At 39.9% G+C, this 24,712-nt stretch overlaps 3 protein-coding genes across 6 annotated transcripts; 1 reads left to right on the forward strand and 2 right to left on the reverse strand.

Moving 5' to 3' along the window:
* Positions 1-1,887: 1,887 nt before the first annotated feature.
* Positions 1,888-18,272, forward strand: LOC105390992 (CCR4-NOT transcription complex subunit 3). 3 transcript variants are annotated; one of them, XM_038115082.2, is made up of 15 exons: positions 1,888-2,256; positions 2,659-2,891; positions 3,668-3,823; positions 5,055-5,234; positions 6,086-6,305; positions 8,333-8,436; positions 9,461-9,561; positions 9,924-10,024; positions 12,384-12,472; positions 13,189-13,310; positions 13,947-14,067; positions 14,465-14,551; positions 14,897-15,022; positions 15,432-15,641; positions 16,407-18,272. In XM_038115082.2, exons 1-15 carry the CDS (start codon positions 2,232-2,234, stop codon positions 16,503-16,505), a joined length of 1,974 nt encoding a protein of 657 aa, XP_037971010.2. In that variant the 5' UTR covers positions 1,888-2,231; the 3' UTR covers positions 16,506-18,272. The 3 variants fall into 3 exon arrangements, with proteins under 3 accessions (XP_037971010.2, XP_037971009.2, XP_011560700.2); XM_038115081.2 differs by having other exon boundaries at positions 1,889-2,256; positions 13,944-14,067; XM_011562398.3 differs by having other exon boundaries at positions 1,889-2,256; positions 6,107-6,305; positions 13,944-14,067.
* Positions 18,273-18,804: 532 nt separating this feature from the next.
* Positions 18,805-22,781, reverse strand: LOC105390990 (probable ATP-dependent RNA helicase DDX47). The gene is made up of 8 exons (XM_048622439.1): positions 22,569-22,781; positions 22,119-22,377; positions 21,700-21,866; positions 21,240-21,476; positions 20,718-20,941; positions 20,232-20,364; positions 19,696-19,824; positions 18,805-19,014 (listed from the first exon to the last, which is right to left on the reverse strand). Exons 1-8 carry the CDS (start codon positions 22,698-22,700, stop codon positions 18,841-18,843), a joined length of 1,455 nt encoding a protein of 484 aa, XP_048478396.1. The 5' UTR covers positions 22,701-22,781; the 3' UTR covers positions 18,805-18,840.
* Positions 22,782-23,539: 758 nt separating this feature from the next.
* LOC125488861 lies at positions 23,540-24,711 on the reverse strand. 2 transcript variants are annotated; one of them, XR_007266546.1, is made up of 2 exons: positions 23,773-24,711; positions 23,540-23,737 (listed from the first exon to the last, which is right to left on the reverse strand). XR_007266546.1 is itself a non-coding variant. In XM_048622504.1 (2 exons), the coding sequence occupies exon 1, from the start codon at positions 24,685-24,687 to the stop codon at positions 23,866-23,868; it is 822 nt and encodes a 273-aa protein (XP_048478461.1). In that variant the 5' UTR covers positions 24,688-24,711; the 3' UTR covers positions 23,540-23,755; positions 23,837-23,865. The 2 variants fall into 2 exon arrangements, 1 of the variants encoding a protein (XP_048478461.1); XM_048622504.1 differs by having other exon boundaries at positions 23,540-23,755; positions 23,837-24,711.
* Between the last annotated feature and the right edge of the window lies 1 nt (position 24,712).

Consider the following 24,712-nt stretch of genomic DNA (forward strand, 5'->3'; position numbering starts at 1 on the left):
TCCTCGTACCTGGCCTCTTTTCCTTCTATCATGATTCATGGCATCTAGGTAATATATAGGTATAACTTGGAGGAGATCCATCCTCAGCGAGCTCAATGCCGTCGAAATCTCCCGGGACAAAGCCAACGAAAGAGCCCGGGACAGGAACGTCTGGAGAAAAACTGTGAAGGCTCCTCGTGGAGATAGAGGATTAATCAGCAATCTAGTTGGTACTTTACACCTAGTCTAGGGTCTGCATTACAGTAGGAAGGTGCATAAGCGCATTGTTTCTTTTTCATGTCCAATCTAAAATAAGCATCGTTTTGTGCGTCATCGTTTCATTAGAATATCTTATTTTATTTAATCATGAAATTATACTTTATTTGTAATATACAAAAATAGGACACAATCACATACATTAGTTTCTCATATCGGTACATAAGGCGGTATTTTATCACTAATAGTAATTTCAGCGAGACAACCCCTTTGGTGAAAGGTTATGCGACCAAGTCCTTTTCTCAATAAATAAAAGACACAATAGCATTAAAAAACTTCATAAAGTAAAAAGGTTTACGATGCTATAAACATAAACTCGAATCTTAAAATGCAGGGGTCGTTTTAGGGGTATAGTTATGTGAATAAAGAAACATTAACATGGTACCTACTTAACATAAATGTTTATGCATAGCTGACGACCAAAATGGTGTAGGTAGTGATTAGTGATCCTTACTGATATGCTGAAGGTCTCGGGTTCGATTTCCGGTCGGGACAGATATTTGTAGTCGATTCTTGGGTGTTAATTAGTAAGTTTCTGGTTTAATTAATAAATTAAGAAAAAAATAAAATTAAAGAAATGAATGTATGTAAGTAGTTAGTTAACGTATGTGTGTCGATAAATTAGCTGTCCGTACCCATACCCATATTGCAGGCTCTGCCAAGCTTGGGGTCGGATGGCCGTGTGTGAGATGTCCCCACATGTTATTTTTTTAACAAATAAAATAAAATAGATTAGATAGGTACTTATTCATGGCGTGTCGGTGATAATCAAAACAGGTTTAGGGTTTATTATCGTGGTGAAAGGATTAGCAGTGCGCCAGACGTAGGTACTTATAGTTATTAGGTAGTTACTTTTATAACGATTTTGACAGATGGTTACTTTTGATTAATGTCAAAATCGTATGAAAGTAACTACCTACTTACCAGTTATGGATAGATAGAGTTATAGAAACTGGCAGTAAGGCTCCTATCATGCACCCCTTGTAGATAGGCACAAGGTAGGTACTTACACCATGGCAAAAAATAGTAGAAAACGAAAATTGAACACCTTTACTTTCACATCAATCTATTTAAAAGAGATTTTCAATCGGTAGTTATCTTTATATACTTACATGACCTTAAACTATTTCGATACCCTTTACGACAAATTTATAATTTATAAAAACTCTTCGCAAATTTCATATACCTACGTCAGTTTTAATTATTTTTTCTCCTCTTTTTTGTGTGTCCGATTAAAGTCGATACAAAGTACTCTGTGGTCGATACTTTGGTACATCACTATATTTTATTATATTTTAATAAAAGCGCCATCTGTTGATGATGGCACCACAACTTTGTTAAAGCGCCATCTAGCGACGAGTAGGAAAACTATTTGCTGTTTTGTGGTGTTGCCATAATAAAAATATTTATCAGATCCATAGACTAATATACTTTTTTTTTATATGTCTATGCTCAGTATAAACAAAAGTTTTATTTTAGTGTTTTTCATTGAAAATTTAGGAGTTAAGAACCAGATCACGTTAATTAATTAAAATACTGCTAATAAATGATGTAATTAGAAATAATTTTAATTTATAGTCCTAAAATTTAAATAAATTGTTACTATTTTTGTCTATGGTTGACTCTATTTTTTTGCGTCTGCGCACTACTTGATGGTCTACGCGACGTACCTAAAATCATTTTTATGGAAAATTTGAAGTTTGTTGTTATATTAGTGACAACTTATTTATAATATTTATGAAAACTTCGTGCTGATTACCATTCCAGGCACAAGGCTGAATATTCCCTGGTGTTCAACCTGGATGCTTTCAGTCACTTTTGTGCAGTTTCGAGCGGTGTACGGTAGCCATCTTGGAATCGAACAAAGCTTCAGATGTGTAGTTTGTCTGTTTATCAATAATTTTTGTGCATTTTATTGTAAATAGTTTGTATGTTTAGGATATGTACGAAACGTTCGTCCACATGTGTAAATAGCTATGGCTGCGACAAGGAAATTACAAGGTAATTTGCAATGTTATCAGGTTATAGATTCGACCCCAACCAATACGTGTTCTAGAGCATTATTGTCAATTTGGCGACTTCTATGCCATCCTGGCGATAATGAATCGCAGCAGATTGTTAGAATCTTCAGTATAAATCATTAATATTTTATTGTAACCTGTGAGGTAGCGACCCATAACGGCTTGACGTTTCATGGCATTCATTCTCAAGTCCTATTGTATTTTTTCTTGAGTGCTCTGATTACGATAGCAATAGAATTTCGAAAGCTGAAAGTACAGCAAAGATTTTATCATTTGCCTGAAAAGTGTCTGAGGCAAGTCATGTGTTGTTGTCATAATAATAGGTAGTTTTGGAAACTGGTTTTTCAGCTTGGATACTCATGTGTGTTGGTTATAATTGCAGGTGAAATAGACAGGTGCTTAAAAAAAGTAACGGAAGGGGTGGAGACTTTTGAGGACATCTGGCAGAAAGTGCACAATGCGACGAACAGTAATCAGAAGGAGAAGTATGAGGCGGACCTCAAGAAAGAGATCAAGAAACTCCAGAGGCTACGAGATCAAATTAAGTCATGGATCGCCTCCGGGGAGATTAAGGATAAGAGTACACTTTTAGAATATAGGAAACTAATAGAAACGGTGAGTGAGTCTTGGATTCTTGCCACATGATAGTGTATTCAGTTTGATTTGTTGCCCCTAGTGAGCTATCCAACACTGTATTTCATATTGAATTGAGTCCAATAGTGTTGATGTATAAAAAGGTCATCAACATTGGCTCATGGAGATTATCTTGTTTGTTGTTATAAAGTTGTAAATGATTACTTGTAAAGGTGATTTTATGAATTAAACTTGAAGAATATGTAGTTTTCAAAGTCAAAGTAGCATATTTACATTTATGTGCAATGTAAATAAAATGGGGGTATTTGTAAAAAATACTTTAACAAAAGAATAATTGTTTTTTTGTTACAATCAACAAGTTATGAATGAAACTACTACTAAAAAGGGTTGGTGTGTAAAATTGTAGACTTAAAAACTGTTTTTTGTACCTCACACCATGTATTTTTCATGATGATTCTATTTGACACCAAAATTATTCATATTTATCATTCAAGAACATCATAGTCATTTGTAAAACTTGCTTATAAATAAGTCATTATGTGTTCCAATCCTTCTGAAAGTTTTATGAACTTCTTAGATAAATGCTTATGATAAATGCTTGTGTAATAAGAGTATTTATTTGTGTGGTATTTATTAAAAAACTAATTTGTTTATAGGTACCTATGTACCTTTGAGTTTACATTATAATCATTAGCTTGTAATCGTCCACTACCTGACCTGGGCTTACTTTATATGCCTGGACTTAGTTTAGAACTTTAATTTTTCTTCCTATTATTATAATAATATGATTGTTTCAGCAAATGGAAAGGTTCAAAGTGGTTGAAAGAGAGACAAAAACAAAGGCATATTCAAAGGAAGGGCTTGGGGCGGCACAAAAACTAGACCCGGCACAGAAGGAACGCGACGAGATCTCAGCATGGCTTGTGTCATCCATTGATGCACTTAATCTACAGGTAAACACCATAAAGATACTGCTAATGTAAGTAAATTGTACTTGTTGCACGTCCAAGCTGCCCAGTAATGCTCATTATGATAACTATAAAAAAGGTGCTTAACTTTGCATAGGTTTGTATTCAATTCACCACCAAATATGTTATTTAAAACTAAACAATCTGCTTGCCATGAATGTGCACAGGCTTGGTTAATAAAGAATATACAATCATGGCTATTTTATCTAACAAGAACATCCAGATCTTCCCAGCTAATAATGGAGCTAGTTTATCTCAATAAATACTTGAAAAATAAAGAGATTATAATATGATTTTGGCCAGGCTCCCTGTCCAAAGTTGCATTGTGTCCTTGGAGCAATTATTGACTAACCTTCCTTGCATGTTTTGTGATAAACAAAAGGATAAGAATTGTGGTCAAAGGATTCGCCAGTCAGATTAGGTCCTATTCCGAGGGTGGTGTCGTCTACATAAGGTACAGTTGATAAATCACTTTGAGGATGCTCCTTTCGTGCCCCCCATTGTCTGATATCTTATACAGTTCAGTGAGGAATTTCTTCCACATGAAAGATTTAACCCTTCTCTAGTAACAGACATGAGCTAGTACCAGTAGGTACCTCCTCCAAGACTTGTTGCCATGCCAGAATAGCCAAAACAAGCTGCAACTTTTATTATTCAATACAGCACTAATCTAGTTCATCTAATCAGTAAACCACACCATTGTTATTGCACCTCATTTGTTGCTCATGTGATATGGCGTTCAGTATTACTCAGTGAGAGTCGTGTTATTTTAATGTGAAGACATAATTAATTACTATGGGCAGGATGGTGTGGGATGTCATAATTATTACGATCTTTTATCTGTGTTATCTCATTGTAGGTCTAGAATTCTTTAAGAAATAATGTTTGTGAAATATTTATATCTAAATCTTACACTATATCATAACAGCATAGATGATAATGGTCATCTTACCCAAATCTAATATTTTGTAAGCCACTACAACCCATAGCCTAGCAACACATTGCTTCACAAGACAGAAACCTGTGCACTAATTACCTCCACACCAAAGTTTCACATAAAACCCAAAACCCAAGCAATAACAAAACGAACGCATTATGAGTTTCTTCCCTCCGTTCTTCTCCAAAAAAAGGCCTTTTTCAAATGGACAGTAGTTTTAAAACCTGACGTCCATCAGAAAAAAAGATAGATAAAAACATTTTACTTGACATCTTCCAGGTGGATCAGTTTGAGTCAGAAATTGAGTCACTGTTAGTTGGTAAGAAGAAGCGTCTGGACAAGGAGAAGGCGGACCGCATGGAGGAGCTGAAGGCCAAGCTGGAGAAGCACCGCTTCCACATCAAGAAGCTGGAGACGCTGCTGCGGATGCTCGACAACATGTCCGTAGAAGTGGAGCAGGTTAGACGGGTCCCGGCCCGGCTTAGATGTTGTATGCACCACTCCCCCTCCCCTCATTTCTGCCCCTTGGGGATGTTGCAAAATTGAGGTTGCTGTAAAGAAAGCAAGACAGTCAGGTTTTAAAATGTACTGAATGGTTTTTTGCTTATTTATGAATGAATTACTCAATAAAAAATAAATTCCATACTGACTGTAAGTAAATTAGAGAGAATATAAACTTCGTAGTAGAAGCATTCTCATGCCATAAATCACTCAGCTGAACACATAACATTGTCTATTTTGCAACATCCCTGTATATGATAGGATCATTTTTATTTTTTTGTTTTAGAAGTAGGTTTAGGTCTATCCCTATTGTTGCCCAGAAACTAAAGTGCTATTTCAGACTAGGAGAGACCTGTATGCAATGAATGGGCAAAACAGTGAGGTATGTTTACTACAATGTGATCAGGTGTTGTATGATGGCGGATGATAAGCACACTTAATCATAAGTGCCACTTGTTTTCATAATCTAAAACCACACCAAGGAATCGGTGATACCCATGACCTTACTCATAAAGTTGTTACTTACCCTATAAGACTTCAATATTCAACTTCTTGGAACCAATAAACTAAAGCCCTGAAAGTTCAATTTATGTTTACCTTACCTAATAACCTACATATATCTTACACCAAGCCCGCTATAAAATAGCCCTATCAGCCCCAAGCTTAAATTAATCATTCCAATCATACTCAGCATAGGTTTTAAACTTATAATTTCCCCATCACCCACCACCCCTACCCACTCCCAGCACATCCCCACGTTTGCAATCGCGCCCAACCGCAGAGAGCCTTAAAAATATCCGTAAAATTAGTTCGCCCCGTTCATGTTGCAGATAAGAAGGATTAAGGACGATGTGGAGTACTACATAGATTCGTCTCAAGAGCCAGGGTTCGAGGAGAACGAGTACATCTACGACGACATCCGCGGGCTGGACGAGATCGAGCTGAGCGGCACCGGCCTGCCCGGCTCCGCGACTACTGACAGCAATAACAGCAACGACTCGCCGGGGTCGCCCACCAGCATACTGTCAGGTGAGGTCTACTGCTATACTGTCAGGTGAGACAATAGGGAATATGCGTAATTTTTTTTAATACTTTTATTGGATAGTTTTACATCACTTTATTATAGTAAAAAAAAATTCAACGCCAAAATAAGTAATTTAAGGTATTTTAAAGAAAGTTAAAAAATTACAACCATCACGACCACTTTGAAATTCCCGTCAGGATGGCGGGCTGTCGTGACGTCATAATCGTTTAATTTCAAGGCTCAGAATAATGAGTCCCGTCAGTCGGCATAGATTTTTTACCTAATCAAGTAATCACAGAGTACTTTTGTATTTTCAACAAACCAATGTTGTCATGGTAACAAACGAAAAAGGAAGTGTATAAAGTGTGATCAGTGGCTGTTTTGTAATGGTAATAAAGTGTGACCAGTGGCTGTTTTGTATTGGAGCTCGTAAATAGCTGCTAGTAGCTCTTTTGAAATGGGAGCGCGCAAACCAGAGGACCTTTGTACACAATATTACGCTATTATGGCAATATGAATATAAAGTAATATTTGTATTGTATGTAAGTACTTACTGTAACTTTGGTTCTCAGTAAGAGAGACTAGGGTTAGTGGGTCATTCTATTCTATTATCTGTGGGGGTGTAAGAACCTGCACCTGGCTCTCTTGAATGGAACCATTGTGCATATCTCAAAGGTCTAAACCCCCTTATCTAAACTATCGAATAAGAGTATAAAAATATATGCATATTCCCTAATATTTGCGCACACGGCTCTCGACTTTTCAATAGTCTTTGCTGTCTTTTTCCGCAGCTGGCCACAGTTTACTCGTTCATACTGCGTAATAAATTTAATGTGTCCAGTTCTTCTGATTACGAGAATTCTTCCATAACTTAATTTAGAAAAAAATAACAACTTTTGAAATATACTAACGACTGCCATTATAACCCAAAAGTAGAAAGAGCAACTTGTGTCATGTTCATGTCATAATACTTACAATGCAATATAGAGCATATTTGAGTGGCTCGTTGACTAGCGAATGGCTGTTTACGCCTCATTACAATAGAACAACTAGTGGCAGCCCATACACTACCAACAAAAAATATAAAAAGTCCTAAACTTTGCAAACAAACAAGCATATCAAACAAGAAGTGGAGAGGTTATAGGAGGCTAGGATCTACTCGTATTGGAAGAATTTTTATGTGATCCATCGTATCTGATCACAACGAGCATCACAAATACTCGGTGACATTAACATTTCTTTGTTTACACTTGACATTTATTTAACTATACGCAAACGCAAAGAAGTTATTATTCTGAGATTGATATATAAAGAATTATGACGTCACATCCGCCCTAAGAAAATGGGTGACGTTTCTCGGAAGTTAGAATTTACCGAAGTTTTTTTGTACTTTTCAACTTCATTTACTTGCTCAAAAACAAATTATAATCAAAAATAATGATGGAGTCGTAGTTATGAAACAACAAAGTTTATTATAAATAATATTTGACCTTTATTTGAACCACTTGCATATTCCCTATTGGGTGCTGCAGTGAGGGTCCCAGGTTCGAACCGCAATCCGGACAGATATTTTTTGTTTTGACTTCTCGGGTTATGGTTGTACCTGTATTGAGCCTACACACATCACTGGTGGTAAGTTTGCCTGCACTGCATTAGTAAAAAACCTATATACCTACTTACCTACCAAATATTATCAGAACTCCTATGCCCTATGTATAGGTATAGGTACGGTCTAGGTATAGGTCGATATGATTAGATTTCACTCCTGGTCGAACATTAACTTCCTACTAACTTCTCAGGATGGCTTCCCCCTTCGAGGTTTGCTCTTGAACTTCGCAAAACTTTACCCACACGAAAATCAATAAATTATTGAGGCTATTTAGTATTTAGAGGCAAATTATGAACTTTAGAACCCTCTTAATGTTGCTAGAACCTACCTACCTACTAACACACTACCGGCATCGGCAACCTGCCTAGTTGCTTAATCCAATAATTATATATTAAAACAATGTATATTTTTGTAAATTTCCAGGGACGAGTCCTGTGACGTCACCCATCACGCTAGAGGTCCACAATCACTCCACCGACTCCATAGACATTGAAAAGAAAAAGAAAGAAGACCTAATAGTAGGCAAAGTGAGTATACCATTACATTAATATAGTCTAGTAGACAGAAATACTGGCCCTTATGCCGCCGGTGTAGGTTCAATACCTATGCAAGAACCACTATTTAATTTATATATAAATCGTACATTAATACCCAAGGGGTACAACCGAGGGAAAACTGTGCGTACTAATAAGAGGAAAATAGAAAAAATATATTTTCTCTGATCACAAAAAGATTTTCAAGGGACATTTTGGGCACTTCTCACCTACGTGATGCGTGATGGGAAATACATTTGTTAGGGTCATGATTAATATTTATATTATGTAGGTGTAGTAATTATAAAATGTGTTGACATTTTAATAGAAACTTGTCCTCTAAGATGTAGGTAGCGTTTTCCCTATAATGATCCATTGTCATTAATTATTTATAATTGCCGTTTAAATGTGTTCAGCAGTATTATAAAAAACTATACCACATTATTAATAGCTCTTCTATGAACTGAAAGATAAAAAAAACTTCCTTCATTTTATAAAATGTGTTGACATTTTAATAGAAACTTGTCCTCTAAGATGTAGGTAGCGTTTTCCCTATAATGATCCATTGTCATTAATTATTTATAATTGCCGTTTAAATGTGTTCAGCAGTATTATAAAAAACTATACCACATTATTAATAGCTCTTCTATGAACTGAAAGATAAAAAAAACTTCCTTCATTTTATCAAACATACAAAAAATGGCAATAAAATTCAACCTATTCTATCCGATATTTGTAACGCATAAACAATAAAAAGTACATAATTAAATTGGTTCGCTATACTTTTCTGTTCTCTAAATACCACCGAACCAATATGAATTTAGTTGATCCTCCATGTTTTCTATCCGCTGATCACAAATACATGGAACAACCTTTTACTAAATTATCGAGACCCTAAATCAAAGCAGACATTGCCTGAAAATCTGTAAATATAATCATTTTTTTATTCTCACTGGCTTTATTATAATGGTAAACTTTATATTATGGTGATTTAAACTATGTGTTTGTTTGTCCTCAGCCGGTAAAACCCCTACCACTGAGGCCGGTGGCGGCGGCGGTCAGTAATAGCACGAGTAATGTTAGTTCCTTGCTCAATAACTCCACAGCGTCCACGAATAGGTAAACTATTACATTTTGTTTATTTTCTTTACTGTGTCTAAGGAATTTACTGTCGTATACTAGAAAGAGATAGGCTTTCTTTCCTTTAAAGTAGGTACGATTTGGATTTACATCAATGGGCATGTTGAATAGAAGGATGATTGAATCATAAATTGGTGGGTCCTTGATTGATTTGTGCCCTATTATACAGACATAACTGTGTATCTGAAGGCCACTCACATCTTCATATTTCCACTTATTTGCAAGAAAATTTATGATCCAATTCGTCATAGATTTTCTGGAGAACACAACAGAACCATCGAACCCTCTTACGCACAGTTTATCCCCAGCTGTCAATCTAATTTGATCTCTATCCCTAACAGTATAAGCAACTGTATCCTGGTGAGCTCGGCGCCGCCGCACAGCCCCGCGCCACCCGCCGCGCGCAACCACTCCGCGCCGCCCGAGCGGACCGACCCCATACGTGAGTTTACACTTTATGTCCTTGATTTTAAAGTCCAAAATGAGTTTGCACAATGTTAAACGGATAACCCTATATGGAGTTTATACTTTATGTTGTGTGTGTGTCCTACCACAAAATGACTCTGCGCAATATGAAAGGGATGAGGCTATACGTGAGTTTACTTTATGCTATTGAATAAAGCCGAGCATCCACTGCGAGCTAAACTAAGTTAGTTCGCATAGTTGAGACAGTTTTTCATACATGTGCGTCCACCGCAAACTATGCACTATATATGAAAAACATTCAAAACTATGCGAACTAAAATTGTTTAGCTCGCAGTGGACGCTCGGCTTTCGGGTGCCTGTCCACCAGAGATGATCTATGCTGCGTTCCTATGGATGTGTTTGATATGCACCAATCATATTCATTGGTTCTCTTAGAACTGGTGCAAACTGATTTCTTTCACATCATCACAGCATGTGATGTGACGCTGGATAGGCACCGTAAGGTTCTAAGCTAATGGAATCTTTGACTGGTTGAATGGTCAAAGCAGGTAAGGGGTAATTGGTAAACGCACAGCAGAGTAGAATGGACAGTGGTATCTGTTAGTAGTTCATTTCACATCGCATATTTATAAAAGTATTCATAAACACAAATATTTTAAAAAAACACTTAGCAAAATGTAAAGAATGAGAAAGTAACTGAACAAACCATTCACTGATGTGACAGTAACCCATTTACATGCGCCAGAATAGTAACAAAAAACGTACGAATTTATTTTTACAAAAAGCACGAGATTGACACAATTTCTATTCTGAAAACGCATTACACTTATTTTATAATCCTAATCGTGTATTACACATCCTACCCCAATAATTGGCTACACCCGTGTTGCCAGCCGTTGCTTGTTTACAAATATCTGACACATCAGTATGAATGAATCGGTATTGTGCACAGTAACCCTGGCACTCCGCCAGGCTTTGTACTCACCAGCAGCCTGGCTTGAAGCCAAGTGGTGACCAGCTAGCTAGCTCAGTCGACACACAATACTCCACTGAACGATACCGAATACCCGTTAACCATGCGTGTTAACTTCAATAACGGTTAACCATGGACGATGGTAAACGTTAACAGAGGTTTATGCATGCATTTTGTGTTGATGAAGTGTGTTTGCGCTGAAAAGTAAGTGGTTTGTGCGTTTTGATAGCGTTTTGTTGCTGGTTTTGCTTCTAATGTTAAGTTCAAGGGGATGCGTTCGTTATTGTGTTTTTTTGCTCGCTTCATGTATGTTGTGACGTGTGCTTTCGCTATTTCTTGTGTAGTGTAATGTAAGTGTTACGAAAGTTTTGTGATATTTTGAGGTAGTTTGAGGTGGGATGTCAACAATTTGCCACCAACAATATTCCTTGCCAAATAATCCGACTCGTCACGCTATTTGTTTTTATGCACGCTCCTGTATACGACAGAAAATAACATCAGATTCAGTACATATACGAAGTATGCTGTCTTATAATATTTCATGATTTTATGAGATGATTAATAATGACTTTTTTATTACTAATGTAAATATAAATCTCGCTAAACGACAAGCCGTAACTGTTTACATCATCATATACAAACTACGGTCATAAAACTTACACTACATCTAAAAATAGCACAAACAAATCAGCTGTTAGGTAAAACAGCATTTTATTTACAAACACACGCGCCTCTATGTCGTGTCTATGACTCACGCTACACGTGGGTACTACAATAGTAATGCATCATTTCTATTGGTATGTTAATTTTTATCACAAATCGCTTGTCACACATTATTACATTCATTTGTTTGTATGAAATCGTGGATAGTTGACGTGATGTGTGAATAGTTCATTGTTTTGTTTAGCTACAATATTATTATTAAAACACAATTAAAAACCACTGTTACTGGTTAATTGGTTATATGCTAATTCCTAATAATTAATGATGCATTGATAGTTTACGAGTATTTTCCTTTTTTGTTGCCTAATAATATATTTTACGCTTGAATGATAATTGGTAATTGGTACCAGTTTACGTTCACTTATAAATTAGTTGAATATGTCTAGTTATCGTTGTGGTTTGTTTGATGACATATAATTTTATGTTATCAATTTATCATTATTATTTTTATCAGTCAACGATCTATAAATCTACAGAGTGTTGCAAAAAGTGTAAATAGTAAGCCGTAAAGTGGTGAGATTATTTTTTCCATGAATTCATTTTAAGAAAGTTGTACTTAGATTAAATCTTGTTAAGAATGATCCCCTTCGGCTCCCTATATTTTTGCAACATTCTGTATAATACTGAAAAAAACCCAACTTCCTCCTAATACTAACAGTAGCATGTATAATTGTTGCAGAGGTGGTGGAGAACGGCCCGCTGCCGGTGTCGCTGCCGGCGCCCGCGCCCGCGCCGCCCGCGCCCGCGCTCGCGCCGCTACCCACTCCTGTGAGTACACCCTGTATACCATCTACCTCATTGTTATTACCTCCCCTTCCATCTTAGAAACGGGAAAATAATAAGAAACTGATCACTGAGGTTTAGCAACAACTGGCACGGTCAGCCATTGGATAGGCGACCGATTTCAAGTGGTTTTTTTCTGGATGCTTCTAGTCAGAGGCCTTCGGGCAGCTTGAAAACATGTGACAGTCAGGTTGCCACTTACCCGGCAACTCTCTCAGCACAAGCTTGCTTGTGTTGGGGTCCACCAACCCGCACTTGGCCAGCGTGGTGGACTAGGCCTTAACCCTTCCTTCATTGGAAGGAGACCCGTGCCCCAGCAGTGGGGACGTGAAGGGTCGTGATGATGATGATGATGGAAGGAGCCTCCTCGGGTGACCTATCACCGGTTCGTTATATCCGTCCTTCTGGGACTCCATTCCGGGCAGTCAGATACTGACACTAATCTCAAAAGGTTACCTTTCATCACCAGAAGAATAATTTATAGTATTTCAGGGGCGCCGAGAAACTCCGTTCGTTGACAATTTTAACCCTTGCGGAAGCTTCAGAGACGTATAACGTCGAGCCAAGTTTTTTGTGGTCTTTTTTATGATTTCATACTTCCTGGTATCATAAAAAAACTAGACCCTAAAACCCAATTTTTGACGTTGCATTGACTACTTTTATTCTTATAAATTTTATCATATGTTGTTTTCCATTCGCAGCCACTAAAGAGCCTAAGCGTGTCCGCGTTGCCGGCGGCGGAGGCGCCGAGCGAGCCCGCGCTCAACGGCCCGCAGACGCGGCTACTCAACAACACGGACCACCACGCCACGCACAATAACACGTGAGTACATCCACAACTATACAGAGTAGAATTTATCAGTGTGTTTACCATCGACGGGTGATGATGATGACCATCACGCCACGCACAATAACACGTGAGTACACCGACAAATATACATGACGGAGGTTATGAGTGTGATCCCCGTCGACAGGTCATGTACCCCATATACTGGGCAACTTCTGTATTGGGGTTAACTCTGAAATCGCTCCAAACAGCACTGATGAAATTCCAACTTGGTATATAATGGTTCACAAAAATGCCGTAGTCGTGTGTCCATAATATAGACTCGTAAACGAGCAAGCCCTTTGGCTGACCACTATTGGCTACCTGTCCTAGATCGTCCGATAGTCAAGCTAGAGGGCGGCCGATTTGTTTGCGTGTTCGTGGTCTCCATTTGGGAACTGGATATATCCGAAATACTGTTTCGCTTTACCCCCTATCTCGCTACCTACCTACCTACATACCTCTTGAGAAAACTGAATGCTAAGTACCCCGCAAGAGTGTATAGTATACACTCTTGCGGGGTACTTAGCTTAACTTATACACTGTATACAATACACTGTACATTTTAGACACCTTTTAAACTGTATTTATTTGCATTCTTAACTAATAATATCCCCTCCTACTCTACAGCAGTGTGTCGATATCGAGCGACGTGTTCCCCGCGTGCGCGTCGCCGCCGGCGCCGGCCGCCGCCTCGCTCAAGAGCATCGCGCAGGAGGCGCTGCAGAGGGCGGGGCTAGATCATCCGCCGCCGGTTTGTATAGTATTATACACATATTTTATGTATGTAGTAGATTACTGTGCCCCACTGCTGAGCAAAGGCTTCGCGCTTGTTCCACACGTGTCCTTTGTCGATCTCGTGATGCCATTCCGGAAAAAAATTGTATTGGTCGTACCACCGTCGGTGCCTAGGCCTTTGCCCGTGGCTCGGCACCCACTAGGGTATAATTTTTGCTTACCGGGGCTTAGCTGGCCAGCTGGATACATGTGAGTAAGGTCTTTTGAAAATTCGTGAAAAAAAAAAACAACTACTACTACCACACTGTGACCACACTACTTTTCCTAAACTCTGTCTATATACCAAAATTCGTCTACATTATAATTATTAGTGTGATGTTGTATTTACTTGACGTTTATTGTTGGTGTTTCAGAGCGGGCGACGGGCCGGTCCTCTAGCGGAAGCACACATTCCACCGTTACTGGGGGTCGCGCCGCTCGGGCCCCTACCACTCAACTCGGTAAGCAAAACTGCACTATTTATAACTATAATATGCTAGCTATCATAATCGGCCACTGATGGACATTTTCCTCCGCCAAGAAGCTTCATAATACTCTACTGTAGTCCTGGCAATCATTACCCATCCATTAAGGTCATCGATCCAGGTAACCGGCTGAAATGATCGCCTGTCCCAATAATATTATCGATTCTTCGACCGGCTTACCGGCCGAATATTACCGGCTTTACTTCAGTCAGTGCAGATTTTAAAACCTATGTCGGCTACCTCAGTTATCTGAAGAATTCCCGATGCGATCATTCAGAGAAACGTAGGCGTGAGTCCTAATAAAAACACCGTATATTGCAGGAACACCAGCTACAATTCCACCAGATGGAGTCCGCGTTCTACCACATGCCGCACCCGTCCGACTCGGAGCGCACGCGGCCCTACCTGCCCCGGAACATCTGCCAGGCGCCGCTCTACTACAACCAGGTACCTACTTTTCACCAATAGAATAGAACAAATATTTGTGTAAGAAGGTAGTAGCTGTAGCAAGTATATCTTTTTAAACAATAAAATGTACTTTGACTATACACGCACAGTCTTACTACCTACACTGTTGAAAAAACTGTCCTCGGGCTTCCACATCCAACCACCACTCTGTAATATTGTTGGTCCAGAGGCCTGGAGAGCGTCCTACTATATTTGCATATCCTTAATCTCCACTCAATAACTCAAGCTCGTCTCATATAGGTTCTTGGGGTGCATAATTTAGCTCTTGTTTATAACACCGACTCGATAAGTAGATCGCTTCTTCATCAGATGTTAAATAAAATCATGAACCACCAACTAAACCCTAACATTCTCTAGTTCCAAACTAAACCTTCCATTCTCACCCCAGGTGCTACTACCGCACTCGGACAGCGTGGAGTTCTTCCAGCGGCTCTCGACGGAGACGTTATTCTTCGTGTTCTACTACATGGAGGGCACCAAGGCGCAGTACCTGGCGGCCAAGGCGCTCAAGAAGCAGAGCTGGCGCTTCCACACCAAGTACATGATGTGGTTCCAGCGCCACGAGGAGCCCAAGGTCATCAACGAGGAGTATGAGCAGGTAAGGAGCTGGGGACTGTGTCACCTCAAAACAATGATTCACGGGTGTTTAGGATGGGTTTAGATAGATTTAGGCAGTAGACAGTGTTAAACATCTGTTGAAGAAACATTTAGGGCTGCTTACTTGCTACTAATATTCGGCAAAGCTGTGTGTTGAATAATATATGGCTTTGCCGAATAATGCCGGCCGTTTATGTGTGTTGTCTAATGCCTTACAGAACAAATTATGTCACATATTACGGCATCACAGTAACGATATCACTATTATGTTGAATGTGCTTTTGTGTCCTAGCTAACAAGTGGATGTACTTCATCGAATTCTACTTCACGCATCCTTCGCATTATCTATTTATAATGGAGAAACTGGATTTCCTTACACGCCTTGCACTATGCTTTGTAAATTATGTGTTTCTGATGTTGTAGCATTTGGTTTTGTGGTTCTATATTTTTTCTGTGACGTGTCTAACATTTAATTTCCTATATGTGCTTACTAATTGTCTTCTGCTTTGCTGGCGACTGTCTCTTGCTCGCGATATATTTCAACGTATTAGAATGCGACTTTTAAATATTTTATCATCATCAATCTTGTTGTCAGCTATTAATGCTGCGTACAATAATATGCTGTCGATTCCTTTACTCATATCATAATTATGTCTTCCGTTTTTGGTTTCAGCCAGCTTGGAATTTACTAGCATGTTCCCACTGGCAAACTTTCTAAACCTATAACCATTATGTAGAAGTTGACAGATTGTGTTTGGTGTTCCAGGGCACGTATATCTACTTCGACTACGAGAAGTGGGGCCAGCGGAAGAAGGAGGGCTTCACGTTCGAATACAAGTACTTAGAAGACCGAGACTTGAACTGAAGAGGAGTCGCCCGCCGCCGCCGGCCCCGCCGTGCACCGCTCACACGAATGACGACTCTATCACGTGGAATCAATGCTCAGTTCGCAGTGAAGGACGTTCCCAACGATGGCTCGTAGTTTTAGGCACGATTTCGCGTGCAGTCTGAACCCGCCGCCGCCCGCGCCCCTTGTTAAAGTATTACGTAATGTTTATTATAGAGAGACGGGATTGACTTGCCTTTCCTTCACAAATAGTGTATGTGTGGTGGCGCGGACGGCGGCGGAGTCACAGGCCCCGGGCGTGTGGCGAGGCGCCTTCCAACTAGTGTTATCTCGAAATTCATAGACATACGCCCCACAAAAACTCGTACCTAATTTAAGCTATTTTATAAAGTCTCGTCTCACGCCACACGCCCGGCGGCCGTCGACATGCAATAAACCCTACATATAGTGATTTATTTTTATAAAACACCAATATAGGAACATAATGCCTCAGTTTCCATAGAATTGTTACATTGCGGATGGTATGATGCAAGTGAATCGGAGTTGGATTCCAGAAGAACGATTAAAGATTGTGTCGATGGCGGGCGCCTGCGGTCACCGCGGTGCCGGCAAGACCCGCCAGACAACTACGGAAATGCCTTGCCTTTGTTAATAATAGCGTTATCGATGTCATAAATGCAGTAAATTTCTCATACGGATCGGAATCTCTTAGCGCCATACTGTTGTAAATTACCACGTCTCTTCGTCAGGCAGTTGAATGTGAAGTGTACAGGCAGACTTGCATGTTTGTAAGAGATCATGTGATGAAATAGTTTTAGTGACCTATTTTTGTTCCAATGTTGGCAGGAGTATTTTAAAAAAATGCGAATGTGATATTGTCTGTTGTCGGGCGGGCGGGGCGCGGGGCGGGGGCGGCACGTTCTTTTGACTGCCGCCCGCGCGCCGCGAATGGGCATAAGTGGGCACTCAAGAGGACCACTTTTTTAGTCCCATTGGGACGTCCAGTTTGCCCCATTCCACCAGTCCCCTTCCATTCCTATAATGTTACACCCAGAGCAATGCTAGTCGTAGTCTGAACTAAGCGTAAGTGTCCCCCGAGGCACCCCCGCGCCCGCCGGCCGGCACTGGTGATGCTCACACGCATGTCGCAGATTCCAGTGTGATTTAACGTTAGGATAATAATACACTTTTTCACCTTAGCGATTAGTTGCTAACGAGAAATTTCCTTTCAAAAGTATTGTGATGTTATGTACATTTAATTTTAATTAGTGCATTTAAATTTAACCAAAAGTGATAAATTATGTAAGAGCATGTATGTAATTCACTGCCACACTTGTAATATATCGGGAATAATTGTTAGGTTAATTTGTACTTATTTATTTGTGATAAATTATTTGTATGTGATCCAGCATTTTCGAAGAGTTGTCGTGAGGTGAAAGAGTATATTATTGTGTGAAGCGGCGGCGGCGGCGGCGCCAGCGGCCGTGCGATATGTTGATAGTTTTCACTTTTGTAAAAAGTCTATCGTGAGAGCTGATGAAAAAGTGGTAAATAATAATTTAAAAAATTATCTGTACAGTTCTATTTGTATAGAAATAATAAATAACGATTAAAAAATTTAAAAGAACGTTGTGATTTCTTCTTAACTCTGTAGTGTTAAGCGTCCGCGCTCGCGCCGTGTTTTCTCGGCGGCGACGCGTTTTGGCATTTCTTTTTTCGTATTTATTTTTTTTATTGAAAGAAATGACTGTTTAATTTGTAGAATAAAGTGTAAGTAAACATTTACACGGCTTGTTTGTTTCACACCTGTGATCTACTTGTTGAATAGTACTTTAGATATTCTAAGTTAGGTATTCAATCAGTAAGAAAAAACAATTAATTACATTTCACGCAACGTATGTAGCGGGAGGCAAGGCACAAACCGCACAAAATACTAGGTTTTGTCACCGTGGTGAAAGTATTCGTCAGTCAGATTAGCATTAGTCTCTGGAAACCCGAGGTATATCACGAGGCATAATCATTTATAAGTTCAACACTCAATGAATCATTGAGCCATAAACCTCACTTTTCGGCGACTTAAGAGTTAAATTCCTTTAGTAGCCGCAAATACACCTTTGGACAACAAACTAGAGGTAACGTATTAGGTAAGTACAATGTACATGGCTCAGTCATTCTCGCGAAGAAGATAATGTTCCTTGGCACGCTACGTGTTTCTGATCTTCGATTATTTTTTTAACGATGTTTTAGCAGATCGCATGATCTCTAGACTAAACCTTATTGAAATCATCAGAATCAGGAGAGCAAAAAAACCACATCATCATCTTAACATCTATTTATTAACTCAACCTTCACTCTATCGCTTCTTCCTCTTCCCGCCGTGGTTGTGTTGCTTGCCGCCGCGCCCCCCCTTCCCCTTGATGCGGCGCCTCACCCCCGCGGCCTCCTCCGTGTCGTCCTCCGAGTCCGCGCCCCCCGCGCCGCGCTTCTTGCCTTTGAAGTTCTTCTTGTCTTCTAGCTCTTTCATTTCCTGTGGGAGGGATAGAGATGGGATGTTAGGTATCTGTTCAACTTGCCATTATTATTATGATGATGACAAAACCCTGGTCTTGTGGCCCGTGTCCAAAATTTGACTGCGATAACTAAGATTCAAAGGGGTGCACCAATGCACAACTCATATCCCACAAGAAAGTGCAATCATTACACAATGATTATTTGTTCCAAAAATCTTAAAATGATGTGTCAGATAAGATTAGGTCTTGAATCCTACTAATATTATAAAGGCGAAAGTTTGTGAGTGTATGTTTGTTACTTCTTCACCGATTGTAATAAAATTTTATATGGAGTTAGCTGACACCCTGGATTAACACACACACACACACACACGCACACACGCACTCACGCCTTGTACTAATGTACTCCCTTGCGGGGTAGGCAGAGGTGCATTGCTGCACCCACTTTTCGCCAGAGTGTTATGTTAGTCCCAATGTAATAGGGGGCGGGCCTATTGCCATTTAACGGGCACATCCAAGACCCGAGAACAAATATCTGTGTTTTAAACAAATATCTGCCCCAGCCGGGAATCGAACCCGGGACCATCGGCTCAGTAGTCAGGGTCACTAACCACTACGCCATTCGGTCGTCTTGGATTAACACATAGGCTACTTTTTATCGCTGAATTCCCACGGATCATAATTATATAAAATCTTACAATCTTGGTGAGTCTCTGCGCTTCAGATACTCTCTCTTGAAGCACCATGACCTCGCTCTCGTCCGTCTTGTAGAGGGGCAGTTGTTTCCCGATTAACTGCTCGATGCGCTGGTACAGCTCCACGTCGTACTGGAATAGAATCACGTGGTTAATAAAATTATACTTACGCCTAGCTATGGGACCGAAGGGCATATTTACTATAGAATGTTGTGTTTTTTTTCGCGAATATTAAAAAATTCGATTCAGTAGTAGAACAAAAGTTGTTATAAAAAACTTCTTCAGTCACCTACCCTTTCGTTTCACTATACTCTTTTTTTAATGCCATGTATAAATAAAGATAAAATCAATACGACATAAAACTAAATGAAGACCTCAAGAGGCTAGACTCGAGTGAACCATGCAACAGTGAGTAATGCGGCGGAGGCACATTTTAGTTCCCGTTGGAAGTGCGAGAGGTAGATCCTCAAGAAGCACGGTAGGCATTAAGTCCCTGACAGGAATGATTTTATGGAAAACGGCAAATAAATAGTAAATACCTGAGACACAAAAGTGATGGCCTTCCCCGCGCGGCCGGCGCGCGCCGTGCGGCCCACGCGGTGGATGTAGTCCTTGCTGTGCAGCGGGATGTCCAGGTTGATCACCACGTCCACGTGCGGGATGTCCAGGCCTCTGCGGAGATATGGTGGTGTTAGTAAGGAACAATGAATGGCGGGGCTTAGGTGGGAGTCATGAAGTATTGACAGAACTACGAAAATTTATGTAGTTATTTTGAAGACTTATATTATGTGCCTTTTCTATTTTTATCGTATCAGAAAGGAGGTAATTCGTCAGAGAAATAAGAAAAGTGTGTGCACGCTATCAAAAGAATAACCATTGGATAGTTAGTTTAGGATGTTTGGTTGAGGATGGCTGAGGCGAAAATTATGACCAGTAGTATTTTAGTATACTAGTTTTAGTATATTATTTATAATACTTTACTTTCTTAATTTTAACCTTTTAACTTTCTTAATCTAAACACTCACCTAGAAGCGACATCCGTGCAAATCAACACCGACCGCCCTTTACTCTTAAACTTATTCAACGCCGCCAGTCTCTTATTCTGCGACATCTGCCCGTGCAGCGGCACCGCGGCCAGGCCCAGGTGCCTCAGCAGCAGCGCGCAGCGGAGCGCGCCGGCGCAGGTCGACACGAACACGATGAAGGAGCTTCCTGACATCTCGTTCAGGATATGGACTAGGTATACGTCCTGTGGATAGGGAATTAGAAGGTAGAAAATAAAAATGTGTGATGAGAAGTTTAATAGATTGATGGTGGTATTTGTGTCAATGGCATCAAGTGGTAAGGTTTTAAATATTTAGGTGTCATCATGTACAAACATTTTAATTCAATGGTCCATAAGAGCATCAATGTACTGATTTGTTTGTATTGCTTTCAGGCATCAAAATTTGCTTAGACACAGTTAAAAGCCTGGATAGCAAATCTTAATTTACATTAGTTAAATATTAACCCAAGAAACTCTACTTCTTTAACAAGAAGTTACTAACCTTATACTTAACAGGAATGAACAAATAGCACTGTTGCAGTTTCTCCACCGTCTGGTACTTGGTCGACACCTCAACCTTCACGGGGTCCCTCAGGGAGGCTCGCTGCAGTTTCTGCACCTTCTTAGTCATGGTGGCAGAGAAGAGATAGGTGCGGCGCTCACGCGGGATGACTCGGAGGATCTTGTCTACTTCTACCTCGAAGTCCATGTTGAGGATGCGGTCTGCCTCGTCCATTACCTGTGGTGGATTTGTTTAGCTATTATTGATAAACTTAGGCCACAGAGGAATTGACTATTGACTGCATGAAAATTTACTTAGAATAGAACATGAGCTGAGAGCCTGCTGGATATGGAAAAAAATACATATTAGGAGAAAATTGTGAGGCTTCAATTTTTTTTTCTTTATCAAATAGGGCACAGTTTTAAGTGGATAAAGTTATATCATAACCAAGACTACTTACCAAGTACTTCAAAGCTTTCAAGTTAAATCCTTTAGTATTCTCAAGATGGTCGACGAGACGGCCGGGTGTGGCGATGATGATGTGCGGCTTCTTGGCCAGCACCAGGGACTGCGCCACCATGTCCATGCCGCCCACGATCACCGCACACTTCACTCCGATACTTGCACCTGGAGGTAATGGACGTTACATTAATTATGGTGCTAGTAGCTTAAGTTATGTGATATATGTTTTCATGAATCTGGGTTTCTATTGTATAATTATGTTTTAAATAAAAAAAAGTGTTTATTCCTTAGGCTTCAATTGATCATAATTGATATGACAAAAACGTATTGTTTTAACAAAACAGAACATACTTTTTTTCTTTGATTCAGTAGTAGGTCTATAAACTGTAAAATTAAATTTAAGGAAACAGAACTTACCCAAAGCTTCAAATTGTTCAGATATCTGGAATGCCAACTCTCTGGTGGGTGTCAGTATAAGTGCGAAGTACCTCTGAGGACTCTCCAGAAGAGCCTGCAGGATGGGAAGAGCAAAGGCCCCGGTCTTACCAGACCCTGTCTCTGCTAAACCAATGATATCTTTGCCTTGCAGTGCTACTGGTATTGACTCTTTTTGTATTTTCGATGGGTTCTTCCATTTTAATTCTTGACACGCTTCGCATAGCACGTCTACAATACCCTGGAATTAGATTTTAAGTTTTTAAAGTTATAACCTAAAAGTTTGGTTTGTTGATAGTTTTATATACCTTATATAGAAGTTATTGGATTAGATGGATTCGAAATAGTGGTACTCATTATATAAAGAATCAGTAAAGAACTAAATTAATATCATTTGAATCCAAGATATATAAAAATAACAAAGAGACTTACCAAGTCCTTAAATGTTACAGTTTCTTCTTCCTCGTCCTGCTTCTCTGGCTCGGCTTCTACAGCCTCTTCCGGTTTTTCATCATCTTCAGAGCTTTGACTTTCTTCTTCAGTACTATGTTTATCTTCAGTCATTTTGTAAATTATTAAAACTCAAACAACACGTACACGTGCGATTTTTTCATGAAATCAGATTGACATTTTGATTTCATTCCTCTCCATGTCACTGCCAAACAGACAGCTGTCAACTCGATAGTTATTCTGTGGAGGCGTAATAGAGTCACATAATTTTGCAGCTTTATGGTACACCGGATTGCAGATTGATACTAGACTGCTGTCTAGGATTACTTTACTCCGTTACTTCTTGGTTTGTTTCGCTTTGGGCCGGGGCACCGCGCCGCGCCGCCCCGCCGCCGCCGCCGCCGCCACATCCACATACAGAGCCACTCCACGCACGCTTTATTTAGAATTTTCATGGGACTGGCATCAAAATGAACGATCTAAATGAACTTACGATTTGGTTCAACTTTAACTTCACTTTTTTACTAACCATGAGATTTGTCACTTCGACATTGTAAGTCGCGCATAAAAATATTTGCGAACGCATCCGCAATCCGCATCCTTGATGTTGGGGCTCCTAATAATTCTTTGGAGCATCTACATTATTACTTACCTTTTTTATAATCATATTTACAATATTTTAAGTATCTATGATTTGTCAATAAAAATATGTCAAAAGCGCAACATCGCATAATTTTCGTAAATAGATAAATCCCTTTGCAAAAAGGCAATCTTCGAAGTTTTCCAAGAGAACCGTGTGCCGGACCAGCCCCGCTACGCGGCTAAAGGTTGGTGCGGCCACATTAGTGGCGACCGTGACAGGACTGGGCTGGTCCGGCACACGGTTCTCTTGGAAAACTTCGAAGATTGCCTTTTTGCAAAGGGATTTATCTATTTACGAAAATTATGCGATGTTGCGCTTTTGACATATTTTTATTGACAAATCATAGATACTTAAAATATTGTAAATATGATTATAAAAAAGGTAAGTAATAATGTAGATGCTCCAAAGAATTATTAGGAGCCCCAACATCCTCCCACCTTGCGATGTGGAATATCGCAACATAGTCTTGCTGCCGCGGGGGCTCCGAAGACTCAGTAGGAGCCCCAACATCCTCCCACCTTGCGATGTGGAATATCGCAACATAGTCTTGCTGCCGCGGGGGTTCCGAAGAATCAGTAGGAGCCCCAACATCCTCCCACCTTGCGATGTGGAATATCGCAACTACTTAACGCTGGTCTAACGGGTCGACTGGAAGCCATCCTTGTTGGCCACCACTTCCAAGTTGCAGTCAGGTAGTTGGATCTTCCTCTCCCACCATCCTCTCCACCACGGAGGTGCAGGCGGGTTGACTATCCATTTCGTTCTTCTTCTTTTCCGAACTTTTCCTAAACAACAACAAGCATCGTAGTTCTCTAATCCATTATGTTTCTCAGGTTTTTTTGAAGTAGCTTTGAGTCTTATCATTACCGTTTCTTTGTTGCTTAGTATCTCAGGCTTTTCATCTTTCCAGGGCAAGGACACTTCAAATCTTCCATCATTATTCATCGAAACAGAATTGTCAAAATTGTCTTTAGCCACTTGTTCTCTCTCCTTCTTTGCAGTGTTTTCATCTTTGATGATTATTGTTGAGACATCTTTTGGTATTTGCTCTTGAATTTCCGCAATATTTCTATCACTGTCACCAGAATCATCAGAGACTTCCATTTTCTTTAATGAAGAAACCTCATCATGATCCTCAACTTCCACCTGCCTTTTTTCTACGTTGACATCAAATTTGGGAAGCTCCAATTTTGGTAGCCTCAACCATCCCATGTCACGAGAACTGACTACCGGTGCACTGTTATATTTGCACTCCTCTGCTTTATTAATTACGTCTTCGTATCTGGTCTTTATCTTGATCCACTCCGACTCATACTCATTAATGGCTTCTAATTCCTGAAAGTATAATTCTTCGTCCAGGTTCTCCATGTTTAGCCAGTGCTCTTTAATTTTTTCATCCACCTCGAACATAATTTCAGCATGAACGGCAAAAAATTTGTATTTTACCTTTAACGCCATGTTCGGCTTTGGTAGGTTGGTGGTC

The sequence above is a fragment of the Plutella xylostella genome, chromosome 8 (assembly GCF_932276165.1).
Source record: "Plutella xylostella chromosome 8, ilPluXylo3.1, whole genome shotgun sequence".
NCBI classification, from domain to species: Eukaryota; Metazoa; Arthropoda; class Insecta; order Lepidoptera; family Plutellidae; genus Plutella; species Plutella xylostella.